Consider the following 15,682-nt stretch of genomic DNA (forward strand, 5'->3'; position numbering starts at 1 on the left):
ACGGTCCATTCGTCACGTGACGGGCCGATTAAGACGCTTGTTTCGGGCCCTTTTTCCAAATATCTCTGTTCTCAAAACAAAGGAATCTTATTATATTTTCCTAATTTAAATGTATTTCCAAAAATATATAAAGCATATATTTTCCTAACACATTTTTTTTTAATTATTTCTAAACGAATAGATATAAAGAAAGCAATTTCTAAATTTAACAAAATGACACATTTTCATAGAAAAATCCGTATTGTCAATTCTAAAGACAAAAAGTGTATTTTTCAGTTTTAAATATTTATAAAATTGTTGATCTTTGAGGCAAACAAAGACACAATCAACAGCACAAAACACAAGAGTCGGAATGTATTTGTTACACAAACGCAGGTGCATACATTACCAAGTGTCACTAAGAGTGAGTAGTAACATAAAAAGAGTTATCTCTAGGTTTACCAATAGGATTTCATTATTTCAAATTCGATATATTTTTAAAAATAAAACAAAATATTGTCAAGTTATATTATGTTTTTTAAGTAAAAAAAAAATAGTAGTTACAGAAGAAAAAAAATTAAAAAAAAAATATTTTTAACATCGTCAGCAAAATCCTAATCCATAAACCCTAAATCTTAAATCCTAAACTTTGGGTAAATCATAAACCCTTGGGTAAACCTTAAACCTTTGGATAAACCCTAAACCCTTGGATAAACCCTAAACCCTTGGAAAAATTCTAAACTCTAAATAAAAACACTAAACACTAAAACTCTAAACCCTAAACCCTAAATCATAAACCGTAAATCCTTGAGTGTTTTAGTGTTTAGTGATTTTGATTTAGAGTTTAAGATTTATCCTAGAGTTTAGGGTTTATCTAAAGGTTTAGGGTTTAGGATTTAGGGTTTAATGTTTTGATGACGACTTTAAAAATATTTTTTTGTAATTACTACTATTTTTTATTTATTTCTTTTTATTTTTTAATTTTAAAAAGATAATATAATTTGACAATATTTTAATTATTTTTTTAAAAGATGTCGAATATGAAATAACACAATCATATTGGTTGGTGAACATAAAGGATCATCACAGGGGTGAACGCAAGAATAAGTCTAAAAAACAAACGTAACTTATTAAACTTGCTTCTACCAACGTCACTGATAGTGACATACACGTATAATGTTTCCACCAATTATCTAGCGCTCAAATTAGTAATAAAAACCACTAAAAATGGTTTGGGCCTGTGGTCAAAACCCACTAAAAAGGGAATAACAGAACTACTAATAGCTTTTCCATGAAATGGGCTTGGGCTTCACTAAAACATATCTCTTACTACTCACCATCTCTCGTCATCGTCGGATCACAGTGACTCGCTGCTGGCTTTGGACTGTGTCGTTCCGACCAGAGGATCTCTGTCTCTGGTAATGCTCTTCTCTATTCAATTCCTGATCGCTACTTTCTACAATGTCGAATTTCGTTTTCGGCGGATCAAAAATCGTTACCATTTGAAATTACAGCAAAAAAAAATGAATCGAAAGAGTTCAAAAATCATGAATCTCATTGCTTTGCTTATGATTCATTTTGAGTTCCGATCTAGTATACATACACATCGCATTTATATGCTTAAACACACATGCAAAGACACGTTAGAGTTGTTAATTTTGTTAATTAACAATATGGTTAAGAGTTATGTTTTAATGTGTTCGTTAATTAAACTGCAGTGACTTACACTAAGATGGAGGAAGGCACTTCTTCTGGTTCACGGAGGACACGGTCCCAAGTTGCTCCGGAATGGACACTCAAAGACTGTCTGATCCTCGTCAACGAGATCGCTGCCGTTGAATCAGACTGTTCCAATGCGTTATCCAGCTTCCAGAAATGGACAATGATCTCAGACAACTGTAACGCATTGGATGTACACAGAACGTTTAACCAGTGCAGGAGGAAATGGGATTCTTTGGTCTCTGATTACAGCCAGATCAAGAAGTGGGAGTCTCAGGAACGAGGCAGTGTCCATTCGTATTGGTCACTGAGTGTTGAGAAGAGGAGGAAACTGAATCTCCCGGGGAATGTAGATAACGAGCTTTTCCAAGCCATCAATGCGGTTGTGATGATCCAAGAGAACAAAGATGGGAGTGAACCTGATTCTGATAGTGACCCAGATGCTCAAGAAGACTTTGACGTTGTTGATGTCACTGCTGAGTTAGGTACACACACTAATAGCTCTTCTCTTCTTTGGTCCCTTAACCAAAGAACAACACTTTGTCTTTCTTAGGAATCTTAAGAACAAATTGAGCATAGACAAAGACTTATACAGTACTTTGTTGGTATAGTTTATTAGGAATCTCTGTAAAAACACTGTGTTCTGTTGTGGTTCCCATGAAACAATAAGCTCTATAGTGCACTACTGTCTGTGTTTATTGCTAACCCCCTTGAATCATTTGTTTGTGAAAATGAGCTTTTGCAGGATCAAAAAGGTCAAGACAACGAACTATGGTCGTCATGAAGGAGAACCCGCCACATAAGAGAAAGACAGAAGAGGAGGCACGGAGGAAAAACATTCAAGAGCAACGTGCAAAAGCAACCCATCAGAAGAAGAAAACCATGGAAGTGAAGAAGAAGCCGGTGGTAGAAATCTCCACTGATGAAGAAGAAGAAGAAGCGATGAGCATAGAAGAAGAGGTTAAAGCGTTGGAAGCGAAGCTAGGTGAGAAAACTGACATGATACATGCAATAGTCGGGAGAAATCTAGCAAAGGGAAGTGAAACAGAGGATGATGTTGGCATTGAGGACAAGTTAAAGTTTGTGAAACAGCAAGGAGACGAGCTCATCGCTTGTCTGAGTGAGATTGCTTATACGCTTGATAGGCTCCGTGAAGTTCCACAAGAAATCTGAGTGGTGATTTTCCAAGCTGATTAACTTTCAGATGTAAATGTTAATATGCTAAGGCTTTTGCTTCTTTGGAGTTATCTAGTTGTGTAGTGTTTTGTAAGAGACTAGCTGTATGTGTGTATATGTATTTTTTCAAAAAAAAAAAAAGGTTAAGAAAATTTCATTGGGCCATGAAGTCATTTTGTTTAAACAGTGAAACACAGTTTAATATTGTGAATTAACCAATGTGGTAAGTAGTACATTTTTTTTTGTGAAGCTTGTGATTATGAACTTCATCGTACATGTGTGGAAGAACAAGAAGCATGGTTTGGTTTAGCAAATTAGAAACTCGTAGTGAATTCGTCTTAAAAGATTTTTGTAATTTTAGTAAAGATCAAGATTTGTTGATGTTCTGAAATTAAGACTCAAAGTCAATGTACCTATATGGCTAATCAAGATCGTTGTGGATTAGAGATTACATGGCCTTCCTCTTCCTCATCTACCGTTGGCTTGATCCTCTATATAGTCTCACTTTTTTGTTTGGGCCAGACGAGAGTTTCAGTGCTTTGTAAGTAACCTCACCTGGTTCAATGTTCTGCCAAGTAAAAAGTTTATCCAAATGAAAAGGACAATCCTCGAGCAGTTGTAGTAAAAGGTGAATAAAAAAGTAAAATGTTACAGAAGACAAACATGAGCATGAAAAGACTTGCTGCTTGCTCGTAGCTTCAAAGCTACTTACGCGCGTGTGAAACAGTTTTCACTAGGAGAGTGTGCTGCTTCGAGAGCTGTCCTAATAAATAAACGAATTTGCCAGCAAAAGACGGACCCAACATTAAATAAAATCAATAAAAGGAAAATCGGAGTGTGGGAAAGGTAAATGGGAAGCGACGACTACTGAAGTGACTCATCTCCTCTCCTCTCCTCTCCTCCTCCTTGTTTAGGTTTCTGAGCTCTGAAACTCATCGGAACTAATTGCAATTTTGGGGAGGTTTTGATTACTCTCGATGGATCACCTTTTTTTTCTCTGTTGATCTTTGTACTTATCCAAGTACCAGAAGTCAAGAGGTTTCTTTCATGCCTTGCAGCTCTAAAGGTAAACCATGTTCATGGAATCATCGGATCTGTGTCTTGTTTGTGGAGAAATGAAACTTCTTTGTAGACCCCATTTGTGTTTTCTTCCTATTGAAATTTGGATTTCAACTGTAAAGATACAAACTTTACCTACTTTGAGTACCCTTTAGAATCAAGGATCTGGGTTTAGCTTCTTTCACTAAAAGTTTCATTCTTTTATGTATGTAGATGGGTCTAGAGGATCCTTAGCTTCTTGCTTCGCTCTTAGAGGAAACATTTCTACCTAGATTGATGCATGGATTAACCATTTCTTTCTTTTTTTTTCTCTTTTGTTACCGAGACATAACTCTAAATTGTCTTTCTTCTTTTTTTTTTTTTTTTTTTTTGCTTTAGGTGCATGTTGGAGTGATTGAAAGAGATCGCTACATGTGACTAGGTTGGGGTCAGACCTCCCTCATAAACACCACGTGACACGAGATTAGAAAGGATGCTTGAGGGACCTAAGTTCGATATGCTCGCTCCTGGCAATCACCACAATTACGATGCCTTTACGCAAGACTTTTACCAAAAGCTCGGCCAAGAAGGCACTAACATGTCCACGGACAGTATGCAGACAAGTAACGCCGGAGGCTCTGTGTCTATGTCTGTGGATAACAGTAGCGTTGGCTCTAGCGATGCTCTTATTGGCCATCCCGGTTTGAAGCCTATGCGTCATCCTTACTCTCTCTCCGTTGGACAAAGCGTGTTTCGCCCTGGGAGAGTCACACATGCACTTAACGGTGATGCCTTGGCACAAGCGTTGATGGATAGTAACCATCCAACTCAGGGACTGGCTAACTATGAAGAGTGGACTATAGATTTGAGGAAACTCCACATGGGTCCTGCTTTTGCTCAGGGAGCATTTGGTAAGTTATACAGAGGGACTTACAAAGGAGAGGACGTAGCGATTAAGCTACTCGAGAGGCCAGAGAACAGCCCTGAGAAGGCCCAAGCCCTGGAGCAGCAGTTTCAGCAGGAGGTTTCCATGCTTGCGTTTTTGAAGCACCCCAACATCGTTAGGTTTATCGGCGCATGCGTTAAACCGATGGTGTGGTGCATCGTGACTGAATATGCAAAAGGAGGCTCTGTCAGACAGTTTTTGACGAAGAGACAGAACCGAGCTGTGCCTTTGAAGCTGGCTGTTAAGCAGGCGTTGGATGTCGCTAGAGGTATGGCTTACGTCCATGAGCGCAACTTTATTCACAGGGACTTGAAGTCAGATAACCTCCTCATATCGGCTGATCGGTCCATCAAGATTGCCGATTTTGGAGTGGCAAGAATTGAAGTTCAAACTGAAGGGATGACACCAGAGACCGGGACTTACAGATGGATGGCTCCGTAAGTTGAATAGTTTCTCTTGTCTTGTCCTTTATAACCTTAAACTAAAGTCTTGTCTGTGGATTGATGCAGAGAGATGATTCAGCATAGACCCTACACTCAAAAAGTGGACGTCTACAGTTTTGGAATCGTCCTATGGGAGTTGATAACGGGTCTGTTACCGTTCCAGAACATGACAGCGGTTCAAGCTGCATTTGCTGTGGTGAACCGAGGAGTGCGTCCAACGGTCCCAGCGGATTGTCTCCCTGTGCTTGGGGAGATCATGACACGTTGCTGGGATGCGAACCCTGAAGTCCGTCCTTGTTTTGCAGAGATTGTCAATCTTCTTGAGGGAGCTGAAACAGAGGTAATGACGACTGTGAGAAAAGCCCGTTTCAGATGTTGCATGACGCAACCAATGACAATCGACTAATCTGTTGTGTCAAGAATAATAAAGAAGAGAGACATAAAAGGAGGAAGAAAACAGAGAGGAAGCAAGAAGAGGTTTTAGATATATGTGAGTTTGTGTGTGTGTATCAATATGTAATAACATATTTGTATCTCTTTTCCCATATGATAGGAGAAGTAACCCAACCATTTTAGACTACCCGAAAGTTCTAGATTTTATGTACTTGTGACCTGTCTGAAGTGTTTGGTTTAGTTTTCCTTGAATTCATGGTTCTTTACTGTGACAGAGGAGCACTTGATGTGTAAATGAATCCGTGACAACGCATTTATTTTCTTCCTTTTCTAAATTCGTGTATCAATAGATTGAAAATAAGATAGTGAACTCATCTTAATAATATATAATGTTAACGTTACTTATCAAAACTTTGGATAGTGAATCCATCTTATATAATCTATAGAGCTCAAAAGAAGACGAGATACATGAAAAAAACATTAATGAATGCTGTTGAGAAAATCCTCTTCGCCACTGCTAATGGAATCACCATCATCAGCACTGTCTTCACCATCACTATCACCAATATCGTCTTCATCATCACCGTCACTTACAATCTCCATAATCCCACCATCAAAGAACATACCTCCATCATCATCATCAAAATCACTCGCACTGTTATCTTCATTGTCATCGCTGCTCATGTCATCATCTCCACTGTCGCTATCGTCTCCAGCTAGTCCAAGAATCCGGTCCAGGTCATCTTCGTCGTCTTCATCATCTTCATCTTCATCCTCCGTCTCACCATCATCATCGGGATCCGAGTCATCATCCGTTGGTCTCCGTCTGCCAATCTCATACATCCTGGCTGAGGAAAACATATCATCTTGATCTTCCATTGTGATCAGCCCAAGGAAAGAATCTGTTGGTTCTGTAGCAAAGTCAAGAAGACATCGGTCCACCGGTATAGTGCCAATGTCTGAATAGTTCACCGCATCAAGAGTGCGGAAAGCAGCAAACAACGGATGCTTCGCACGGCGTGTGTTGACAGCAGACATCACGTCCTCAATGTTTCTCCTCAGCATTGCGTATATAACATCTCCCCTGGAGTTGAACGTAATAGCTGTCTGGTCCAATGATGGTACACTCCGAATAAGCCTCGTGTTCATATTCCTCAAGTCCCAGACCTCCGAGTTTATGATCACCTGTTATAAACATATTGAGATAAGCCAAGACATAGTGAGCTGACTTTTTGAGTTCAGCTGCTCAAACATTAACCAGATAATTGATTTATTTTATTACCTCATTTCGAGAAGGATGAAAACCGCCGCCACCATAATCAGTAAACTGATCAAACCGTTTGCAACTATTTGGGATACGGCGATCCCAGAGATGACCATTCCACAATATTAGTGAATCGCAAGGGTTGAAGTGTACAAGAGAATAAGGACTAGTCCGGGAAGAAGTGTCTGGGTCAGTGAATTTCTCGGAAAGACTGCCGGTCTCTACGTTATACAGAAGAACATCTTTTGTTGGTCCTTCACTAGAGAGCGCTGCAATAAGTGACCCAGAGTTGCTGAACTTTGCAGCCTTGCATCCATCAAACGAGTGTTTAGACCCAACAGTTATATTAGACGCGTCCCACAACTGCACATCACTGTAGCTCGAAGAAAGCAACAGTTGAGTGTCACCAGAGACATGTGACTGAACAAGTGTAACCGGAGCCTGGTGACCTGAGACACTCTCTAGCATGTTACCGCTGCTAGCGTCAAATATCTTGATTTCTCCAGCATGGCTACCGACTGCTAAATGATTAGTACCACCAAGAAGTGAAATGCTTGTGAAGAGAGCAGTCTCATCTCGGTAAGATCTCCAGGATTTGAATCTGCTGAAAACGAATTGACGGTCCCTGCGATTCCCATGGACTCCACTGTAATAACTCTGAAGCTCACGGGTGCCAAGACGGTCAGTGATGTTTAGTGGAGCTTCAAGTAACCGTTTAGGTTCAGGACAGACATGCGGATGTAGGAGAGACACAGGGGGGAGAGTTGTGATAGGAGCCCGGCACTGCCTGTGTTGGTGTTTCAAATACTGGACTACAAGGGAGTCTAGTGATAGCCGTTCCGACGGCTGGGGATCGCTTGGAAGCCTTAGCTGAGAAGCAGGTGTCATCTGGCCTAGTCTGGAGCTTCCAGATTGGTTGACATCTAAAGCTGAAGCTGGTGTTTGGAAACCTGAAGCCTCCGCAATGGTTGAATTCCTACGTAAGGAAGCCGTTGTTGGACAAGCTGGAGTTCGTGGTCCTAGCTCGCCCAAATTGATTCGTTTACTTGAGGTTGACATCTCTGTTTCTCTTAGCTCAGACAATTTCCGTTTTCTCGGAAAAGTTGGGGTCTTAAATTGAGCATCGGCATCAAGGTCGTTCTTCAAAACTATTTCTGCAGCAGCTTCTGTTGTATCTGCACAAGCAGGATCTGAATTTGAATTACTGTTTATTCTCTGCATAGACTGAGCTTGAGTGTCCTGGGACAAAGATTGCTTTCGTGACTGCGAACTAAAGCTGGGAGAGAAAGTCAACTGTTTCTTCTTTGCGGATGGAGCTGCATTACCTCTCGAACTAGGATCTTCTTCATGAGCATTGACTTTGGGTTTGCTGGGGAAAAAACCACTGTTAGTACGACCAGAGGGCCATTGTTGCTGTGCTACTGGCGTGGACGTCTCCGGTGTGGAGGAAGCCAGTTGTTTTTTCTTGGCAGATAGAGCCGCATTACATCTAGAGTTAGGATCTTCGTCGTGTGCACAGACTTCAGGTTTGCTGTTGAAAAATCCACCACTAGCACGACCAGAAGGCCACTGCACCTGAGCTACCGGTGCAGATATCTCCTGTGTAGCGGAATATGCAATAGAAGAAGGGGGAGCCAAGGAAGGTAGAGGATTCAACTGAGCCTCTTTCAACAGTGCTGAAGCAGTTTCACCAAGACCTGATGCCTGGAGGTGCTCATGGATAAGGAGCAAAAGCTCCTTAGAATCATATGTTATAGGTGTTGCTGCGGCAATGGCAGCTCTTTCAATGCGCCTCAGTGTTGGAGTAGCAGCATCACTGGCTGTTAGTGTATTCGCATGCCCTGAATTTGTCACTATCTGCAAAACACATATAAACCACAACTTAAAATGACTGCAAAACTTCAACAGAGAAACAAAGGAATAGGTCAGTTGAGATGGTTACCCCTATCAGCTCAAGGGCCACCTGCGTAAGTTCAGCCTGCCACCTGACCTGATCTGTTCCACTTGACTGACCACCTGAGTCCCGAATTAGTTCTGATAAACTCCTACCAACCTGTAAACCATGTTTGGAAAGTCAGTCTCAATCAGATCAGATGCATCTCAGAGAAAGGAAAAGAAGATAGCTGGGAGAAAGTTTTTTGCAATTCCACCTCAAGTTTAGTCAGTATTTGTGCAATTGTATCATCTCTAGCCAGACCAAGAAGTACCCTGCAGGCCAGCGCTCGTAGACAATCTGGGGTAGCAGGGGGATTCACATATATTCTGGGCTGAAGAAGTTTTAAGAGAATTTTTATACCATCATTCCCACGAACAGCCTCACGTGCTTGACGATAAACCTGCTCCAACTTAGCAGCAAGGCCAGCAGAACCGGTTCCTGCTCCTAAGAAAATTCTTCGATCCCCGACCAAACCTGAAGACGCTGGTGCAACAGGAGTTGGCGGAGCATTATCTGCAGGAACATCGGTTGAAGGACGGGCAGTGGCTTGGTCGGGAACAGGTTGATGATTTTGGACAAGAAGCGGCTTATTGCTTAATGATGGTGGTGGGCACACCAGATTGATTAGGACATTTAGTGCAGGCTGTATGATCTGCAATAACTAACGACACATCAGTCATCAGGGAAAGTATCAATGAGAAGCAGAAGAAGAAAGACAACACCCATGTGAATAGTGGATAGAAGCGGACTGCTGACCTCAGGGTCCACTATGCTGTTGGAAATATTAGTTGCATCCAGAATGACAGCAATGCCAGCACGATTGTTGCTGAGTGTGGCAGTCACAATTGCTTTGCGGCCATCAGGTATTGATGTAACTATGTGAAGAACACCAAAAGCATACTGAAGTAGATCATGGAGATAACGGTCTACTGGTGGAGTCTGCACATGCGACCAAAATATAAATACATGGTATAGACAAAATAAAGTACATGTGGAGAGTAAAATGCTACATTACCTGGCATAGTTCCAACATGGTAACATGTCCAGAGGAGGCCAAAAAATTATTGACAGCAGGCCACTGAGTTCTCACAAAGGTCGGACCCAACTTCCTATCCTTCTGTAACTGAAGGAATACGGCATCCACAGCTTCATTGCTAATGTCAAGGGGCTTATGGGCTGCCCTTATATTTGGAACTTTTGGCACACCACCTCGGCCACTTCTGCTTGGACGAATGGATTCCACAAGCAAAAGCAGATGAGCTCTAAAATATTGGCGCAAAGCAAAACAGGTGTGAAAAGCCATCTGTTTCTCTGAGGACGTCATGACTTCAGGGGGTGATCGGTCAGAGTTAGCACCAGTTCTAACTGAGGCTGCATCTTTAAGAATTGCAAGGAGTTTCTGCAAACTATTATGAGCATCAAATGCATCTAAAATGGCTCTAAAGACAAAAGCAGCAGCAAAGAATAAGGCTGAATTTTTTCTGGCTTGATCCTGGGAACAGTCTAGAAGTTCGATAGCTAATTTAACCACTTGATGTATGAGATCCGATGGAAGTGCACAGACACGCTCCATAATACCCTGCGAAAAAATGAATGTAAGAAGAAGCCGGATTCGTACAAATTCAACAATAGCTCTAAGCAAATTTGTAATGGCGTCGTACAACTTTGCTGTCACTTTTACCTGAAGAGAGCCTATGGTGTATAAGCAAGATGAGAGACCATAAAAGGTCTCAGTAACCCTTGGCACAGCAAGTAACTTCTGCAAGCCACCCCGGTCAACAAACATTGCAGCAAACTTCCGGTGTGCAGCCAACGCGCAAATTAACTTCATTACATCAGGTAACAAAGGCGACAGTGTGAAGCTATCACCAAGTTGGGACGTACGCTCCAGTAGCGTAATGCATACATCAACACCTTTTTCATGGAGGACAGGCCCGAGAACCTCAACATATTCTCCCAGTATCTCTAGGCACTGGATGCAATACTTTTCCTGTAACTGAGCCAACGATTCAATATCTGGAAGTGAAACTTCTCCAACATCCACAATTGCGTCTGTTTCCACACTACTAGTACCCGCAGTCTGATCAGATGTAACACAGGTGGGATTTCTGCAACCAACCAAATAACAGAGTTAAAGACCTAAATAATCTAATATAGAGATAAACATCAGCAGAGTTAACGACATAATCTACAACAGCATAGCATGACTGACCTTGAAACCTCAGCGGCATCTATGACTGTAGTAGCTGCTCGACGAGCAGCAGCCACGGCAGCTTCTTCACTGCCAGAGGACTTAAATTCCTGGAAAAATTATAAAAAAGGAGACAATCAATATAAATATCAGGTCACCTGTACCAGAGGTTCATTAGGGAAATCAAAATAAAAACATGCCTCCAAAGCAGCTGTTTTAACAAGCTCTGCTGCAGCGTCACCGGCTGCTTTAACTGCTTCATCAGGAGCATGGGCAGCTCTAGCTTCCGTTTCAGCAGCTCCAACTGCTCTCTTTACTATATCAGTTATGTTTTTGGTTCCTATCACGCAATCTTGAAAGCACTCATCATTCTTCTCTCTTTCAATCTCCATTATACCAGACTTCATTTTCCCCAGCCATATAGTCCCATCTTCTGCATTTCTGACATCTAAATTTTTTGATTGATCCCTATCTCTGACACCAAGACGACCTGATGTAGGAGATGCCAAGAGACTGTCTGTATTAGTAGCACCTTCGTTCACCTTTCCTCTCGCCCTAGATTTTGATCGGTTCAGTCTATTTCTTGAAGGGTCATCTCTTCCGGTATTGTCTTCTCCAGGCTTCATTTTACCGTCAAAAACAGCTGGAACATTACATCTATCTCTACCATCGATTTCGAGTTCTCCTTCAGACAGCACATCAGTCTCTCTACCGGATTCTCCCTCAAGAACATGGTCACCTTCAACTGTATCCACAACCCTCCGCACCCTACTTCGACCATCTTCTTTTGTTTTTAAGGACACATGCTTAGCCTCAGTTGCATGAAGGGCATCTCTACGGCTTGTGCTTGCCTCTCCGATAACACGTACTCGAAGATAATGCATAAGCTTAGCAGATAGTCCTGATGTCAAGACGTCTTCAACTAACTGACCACGACTTGAGTCAGATAAAAGAAAAATATTTTAACTTCAGATATTGCAAAAAATCAAAAAGAGGACATCAAATTGAGAATGTTATATCCGTACCTCGTCAGAGAGTGAGCGAGAAGTCCAGTAGAATAAGTCTTCAACATCTCAGAGTCCGAGGCCTCACTGCTTCCAGAGTGTTCACCAGGAAACTTGACAGCCTCTTCCAAGACCCATTTTTTAAAGTTCTCCGTAACAGCATCATCGAAAACATAAGGATGCTGGACAAATTAAAAAAGGAATTGCATCACGAACCAACCAACAAGCTAAAACGTAAGGAGCAAGAAGCTAGTAGAGTCTTACAGTCCAAGTAAGCAACCAATTCATTAGCAACCTTGCGGAGGCTGCCTTCACAGCTGTTGAGTAAGTATTCTCAGATAGAAAAGTTGAGGAAATCAACTCAAAGAACTCATCATTCTCCTGTTAAAAACAAAAAAAAAAAAAAAATAAGAAGACAGAACACACTGGACAAGTTCCACCATTCTGTAAAAAAAAAAAAAAAAAAAAAAAAGACATTACTTTGATGAGTTTACACAGCTTGCCACTGATATGACTACCACGACCATTAGAGTAGAACCCATTCTCCTTTATAAACCTGCGGAAACAAAGTAAAGCGTCAACCTTTAAAGCAAATATGAATGAACAAATCAAGAAGAGAGTGTAAAACATTGAGACATACAAAGACTCCTGAGATTCGAGGAGGTGGCTAAGAGCGTGGAGGACAGTAGGGTTGGGGTTATTAGCCCCGGCGGTGATATGTTCCATGAGCTTCTGCGCCTTCTCTATAAGCCCATCTTCTTTAGGGTTATCTCCTCCTCCTCCGCCGGTTGAATTCTCCGTCTCCGTCTCCGCCTCCACCGCGAGAGCTAATTGTTCGCTCTCGGCCGTGGGATTAGGGACCTCGGGTTCGTTCCCTTGGCCGTCCATATTTAACCTAGACGGTGAAACACCCAGATACGGCGATCAATCTAGACGTTGGAATAAAGAGAAAAAGTTTTAGTTGTGGGGAATAAGAAGAAACGCAGCAGCTGAGGAGGTGGCAGCTGAAGACAGACGACAAAGGTAAACCGACTGTGATACTAAAATATAACCCGACCCGTTTTCTCATCAGATAAACCCTAGCCCGTATTTCGATAAATGGGCCTATTTAAGGCCCATACCTACAATACTTCTGCATCACCCGGTTTAGATCTTGGTGTTGTTCAGTTTTTTTGGGTGGTTCCGGTTCGATTATTTTAACTTTTTGTCTTTTTTCAACTTGTTTTTTTTTCAGTTCAGTTTGTTTTAAGTTTTTTCAGTTAATTTTGAATAATTTTTCAAAACAATATTTGATTCATTTGAATTACTTAAATAAAAATTAAGTAAATAAATCAAGTTATTTGATTTAAAATATGATAATTTATATTTGGATAAAATAGTGATTAATTCAATTTCTTGAAAAGAGAAACATAAGGTTTTGATTTATTATTTACATACTAAATATAAGTAATATTTTATTCAGGTACTATTTGGGTTGTGTTTTGGTTTGATTTTAGTGTTTTTGGCCTTTTGGGAATAGAAAAATAGAAACCATCGAAAAATTGTAAATTTAGGTTCGGTTTCGATTTCTAAATTTGTCCGGTTCGATTTTTCGAATTTGGGGTAAAATCATTTGACTAAAATGGAGTTTAAGTTGAGTCGTCTCCGGCGACTGAGCATCACCCGGAAATGAACAGAGAAGAAGCTTCAGGCGAGTCTTGGTCTTCAAATCAGCTAGAGAATTGGACAGAGTAGGCATCGCGTTAGACTTGACTTCAATTCAATTCAGACACAATCAAATGCCTCAGAGATTTGTTTTGACTTCTTTTTCAGAGAACAAGATCAGCTGAAGAAGAAACTGATCGCGCACGATGACTTCCCATGGAAGTTACCTTCTTCACCAACGGAACTACCTCAAGGATCGGAGACCCTTAAGTACGTTGGAGGCGTGGACATAAGCTTCACCAAGGACGATTCCTCCGTGGCGTGCGCTTGTCTCGTCGTTCTCGAGCTGCCTTCTCTCCGTGTAGTTCACAATGAGCTCTCTCTATTACGCCTCCAAGTTCCGTATGTTCCTGGGTTTCTCGCCTTTCGTGAGGTTCTTGGCTGGAGATGCTCTGTTTTCGGATTGAAAGATTGGATTTTTCTTATGGGTTTCTCGCCTTTCGTGAGGTTCACGTTTCGTTTTCATTTGCGGATTGAAAGATTGGATTTTTTTTTTTTTTATTGTGTTTGCAGGCTCCGGTTCTGTTGCAGATTCTTGAGAAGATGAGGGATGATCAGCATCCTTTCTATCCTCAGGTTTTTGTGTGGTTTTGGGTTGCTCTTTAGTGTTTGCTTTGTTTGTGAAAGTCTCTCTCTCTCTTTGCTCTTTTGTAAGGTACTGATGGTTGATGGGAATGGGATACTTCATCCACGAGGTATAAAAGTAACACAGAAAGTTTCTTTGTTTGTGATGCATCTCAAGCTCTGTAATTCATGTGGTCTAGGATTTGGCTTGGCGTGTCATTTAGGTGTTCTTGCTCACCTTCCTACAATTGGTGTCGGAAAGAACGTACCATCTTCTCAGAATCTCTACCTTTTTTCTGCTTGTGTATATCATATTCTGCTAATCAGCTTTTGCTTTGCCTATGTTTGCATTTGATATTTAATCTGGGATGTACGGTTTGTCAATGTCAGCTGCATCATGTGGATGGTTTGGATCATTCTGAGGTTAGGCGATCGTTTCTGCTCAAAGAAAACGAGGATGAGCAGGTTATCAAGTTGGTTGGGAACTCTGGTTTTACTTGGGGAGTAGTAAGTGACTTTGCTTTGAACATTTGTCAATAAGTTGTCTGTGTGTCTCTTAACAAATGGTTTTCAACAGGGATTTAGGCCAACTCTGAGTTCTGTGAAGCCCATATACGTTTCACTAGGCCATCGCATATCACTTGACTCTGCGGTTGAGGTTGTGAAGATGACCTGCAAGTACCGTGTGCCTGAACCTATTAGACAGGTACATTGCTTGCTGCACTTTGATATCCCAAATAGTTTTTCTTTAGATTATTGTGGAAAGTGGAATGTACAGCATCTACTATTTATAGGCAGATATGAGATCAAGAGCATATCTCCAAAAGCATCTACTTGGTCTTTTAAAAGATTTGGGTCACACGGAATGGGTAACTTCTTGATGATTCCTCCATTCTTATAAATCTTCTATTACACTGAAATCACTGCACAGTAGTTCACATGCCCACTTTCTTCTCTTTCTTTTGTCTAGAAGACTGAACATTAGTCACTAAAACAACCAAAGAAGGCTGTGAACACTTTTCCACATTAAAGATCATTCTGCAATGTCTTTGCAGAGGAGCCCTTCACCAAGTTTTTCCCTTTATTTATCTCAGTGACTCTAACCAAGATTGTTTCGAAGAGATGAGTCTTGTTGTATCATGTTTGAATCCAATTCATTGTATCTATTTTGCGTTAAGCTATTAGCTATGTAATAATTTCCATATAGCCATGTCTCATTTACTTAAAACTTGAATATGAGAATATGTCTTTAAAATATCATTTTTCAGACCGTGTTAAAAGGATTGGTTTGGACCGATTTAATACTTGCTACCGAAATCATTAGG

At 41.0% G+C, this 15,682-nt stretch overlaps 4 protein-coding genes across 11 annotated transcripts; 3 read left to right on the forward strand and 1 right to left on the reverse strand.

Annotated features, from left to right (window-relative positions):
• The first annotated feature begins 1,284 nt into the window (after positions 1-1,284).
• LOC106390041 (trihelix transcription factor ASR3) lies at positions 1,285-3,043 on the forward strand. 2 transcript variants are annotated; one of them, XM_013830418.3, is made up of 3 exons: positions 1,285-1,397; positions 1,698-2,183; positions 2,435-3,043. In XM_013830418.3, exons 2-3 carry the CDS (start codon positions 1,712-1,714, stop codon positions 2,869-2,871), a joined length of 909 nt encoding a protein of 302 aa, XP_013685872.2. In that variant the 5' UTR covers positions 1,285-1,397; positions 1,698-1,711; the 3' UTR covers positions 2,872-3,043. The 2 variants fall into 2 exon arrangements, with proteins under 2 accessions (XP_013685872.2, XP_013685873.2); XM_013830419.3 differs by having other exon boundaries at positions 2,444-3,043.
• Positions 3,044-3,669: 626 nt separating this feature from the next.
• On the forward strand, positions 3,670-6,029 carry LOC106390040 (serine/threonine-protein kinase STY13-like). Its single transcript, XM_013830417.3, has 3 exons — positions 3,670-3,940; positions 4,312-5,295; positions 5,368-6,029. The coding sequence occupies exons 2-3, from the start codon at positions 4,406-4,408 to the stop codon at positions 5,705-5,707; spliced, it is 1,230 nt and encodes a 409-aa protein (XP_013685871.2). The 5' UTR covers positions 3,670-3,940; positions 4,312-4,405; the 3' UTR covers positions 5,708-6,029.
• Positions 6,030-6,052: 23 nt separating this feature from the next.
• LOC106390039 (DDB1- and CUL4-associated factor homolog 1-like) lies at positions 6,053-13,100 on the reverse strand. Of its 2 annotated transcripts, none has more exons than XM_013830416.3 (13): positions 12,730-13,100; positions 12,570-12,645; positions 12,354-12,470; positions 12,111-12,271; positions 11,286-12,021; positions 11,107-11,195; positions 10,576-11,002; positions 9,910-10,473; positions 9,651-9,833; positions 9,109-9,546; positions 8,901-9,011; positions 6,977-8,815; positions 6,053-6,879 (listed from the first exon to the last, which is right to left on the reverse strand). In XM_013830416.3, exons 1-13 carry the CDS (start codon positions 12,975-12,977, stop codon positions 6,175-6,177), a joined length of 5,694 nt encoding a protein of 1,897 aa, XP_013685870.2. In that variant the 5' UTR covers positions 12,978-13,100; the 3' UTR covers positions 6,053-6,174. The 2 variants fall into 2 exon arrangements, with proteins under 2 accessions (XP_013685870.2, XP_022555894.2); XM_022700173.2 differs by having other exon boundaries at positions 9,109-9,555.
• Positions 13,101-13,597: 497 nt separating this feature from the next.
• LOC106390038 (endonuclease V) lies at positions 13,598-15,654 on the forward strand. 6 transcript variants are annotated; one of them, XR_002657350.2, is made up of 9 exons: positions 13,598-13,819; positions 13,902-14,166; positions 14,307-14,369; positions 14,449-14,488; positions 14,558-14,661; positions 14,748-14,864; positions 14,935-15,063; positions 15,156-15,226; positions 15,328-15,654. XR_002657350.2 is itself a non-coding variant. In XM_013830413.3 (9 exons), exons 1-9 carry the CDS (start codon positions 13,758-13,760, stop codon positions 15,340-15,342), a joined length of 870 nt encoding a protein of 289 aa, XP_013685867.1. In that variant the 5' UTR covers positions 13,598-13,757; the 3' UTR covers positions 15,343-15,654. The 6 variants fall into 6 exon arrangements, 4 of the variants coding, with proteins under 4 accessions (XP_013685867.1, XP_013685868.1, XP_013685869.1 ...); XR_002657351.2 differs by having other exon boundaries at positions 15,331-15,654; XM_013830413.3 differs by having other exon boundaries at positions 15,152-15,226.
• Positions 15,655-15,682: the final 28 nt, after the last annotated feature.

This window comes from Brassica napus, chromosome C3 (assembly GCF_020379485.1).
Source record: "Brassica napus cultivar Da-Ae chromosome C3, Da-Ae, whole genome shotgun sequence".
Taxonomy (NCBI): Eukaryota; Viridiplantae; Streptophyta; class Magnoliopsida; order Brassicales; family Brassicaceae; genus Brassica; species Brassica napus.

What these genes read in the sequence shown, in the direction of transcription:
- LOC106390039 (XM_022700173.2), bottom strand. Translation starts at nt 12,977, where the DNA reads ATGGACGGCCAAGGGAACGAACCCGAGGTCCCTAATCCCACGGCCGAG. An exon ending in ACAGCATAGTGGACCCTGAG is followed by an intron (nt 9,556 to 9,650) that starts GTCAGCAGTCCG and finishes ATGTGTCGTTAG; the next exon opens with TTATTGCAGATCATACAGCC. An exon ending in AAATACTGACTAAACTTGAG is followed by an intron (nt 9,012 to 9,108) that starts GTGGAATTGCAA and finishes CATGGTTTACAG; the next exon opens with GTTGGTAGGAGTTTATCAGA.
- LOC106390040 (XM_013830417.3), top strand. Translation starts at nt 4,406, where the DNA reads ATGCTTGAGGGACCTAAGTTCGATATGCTCGCTCCTGGCAATCACCAC. An exon ending in ACTTACAGATGGATGGCTCC is followed by an intron (nt 5,296 to 5,367) that starts GTAAGTTGAATA and finishes GGATTGATGCAG; the next exon opens with AGAGATGATTCAGCATAGAC.
- LOC106390038 (XM_013830413.3), top strand. Translation starts at nt 13,758, where the DNA reads ATGAACAGAGAAGAAGCTTCAGGCGAGTCTTGGTCTTCAAATCAGCTA. An exon ending in TCTACCTTTTTTCTGCTTGT is followed by an intron (nt 14,662 to 14,747) that starts GTATATCATATT and finishes TGTCAATGTCAG; the next exon opens with CTGCATCATGTGGATGGTTT. An exon ending in TGCCTGAACCTATTAGACAG is followed by an intron (nt 15,064 to 15,151) that starts GTACATTGCTTG and finishes TACTATTTATAG; the next exon opens with GCAGATATGAGATCAAGAGC.
- LOC106390041 (XM_013830418.3), top strand. Translation starts at nt 1,712, where the DNA reads ATGGAGGAAGGCACTTCTTCTGGTTCACGGAGGACACGGTCCCAAGTT. An exon ending in TGATGTCACTGCTGAGTTAG is followed by an intron (nt 2,184 to 2,434) that starts GTACACACACTA and finishes TGTGAAAATGAG; the next exon opens with CTTTTGCAGGATCAAAAAGG.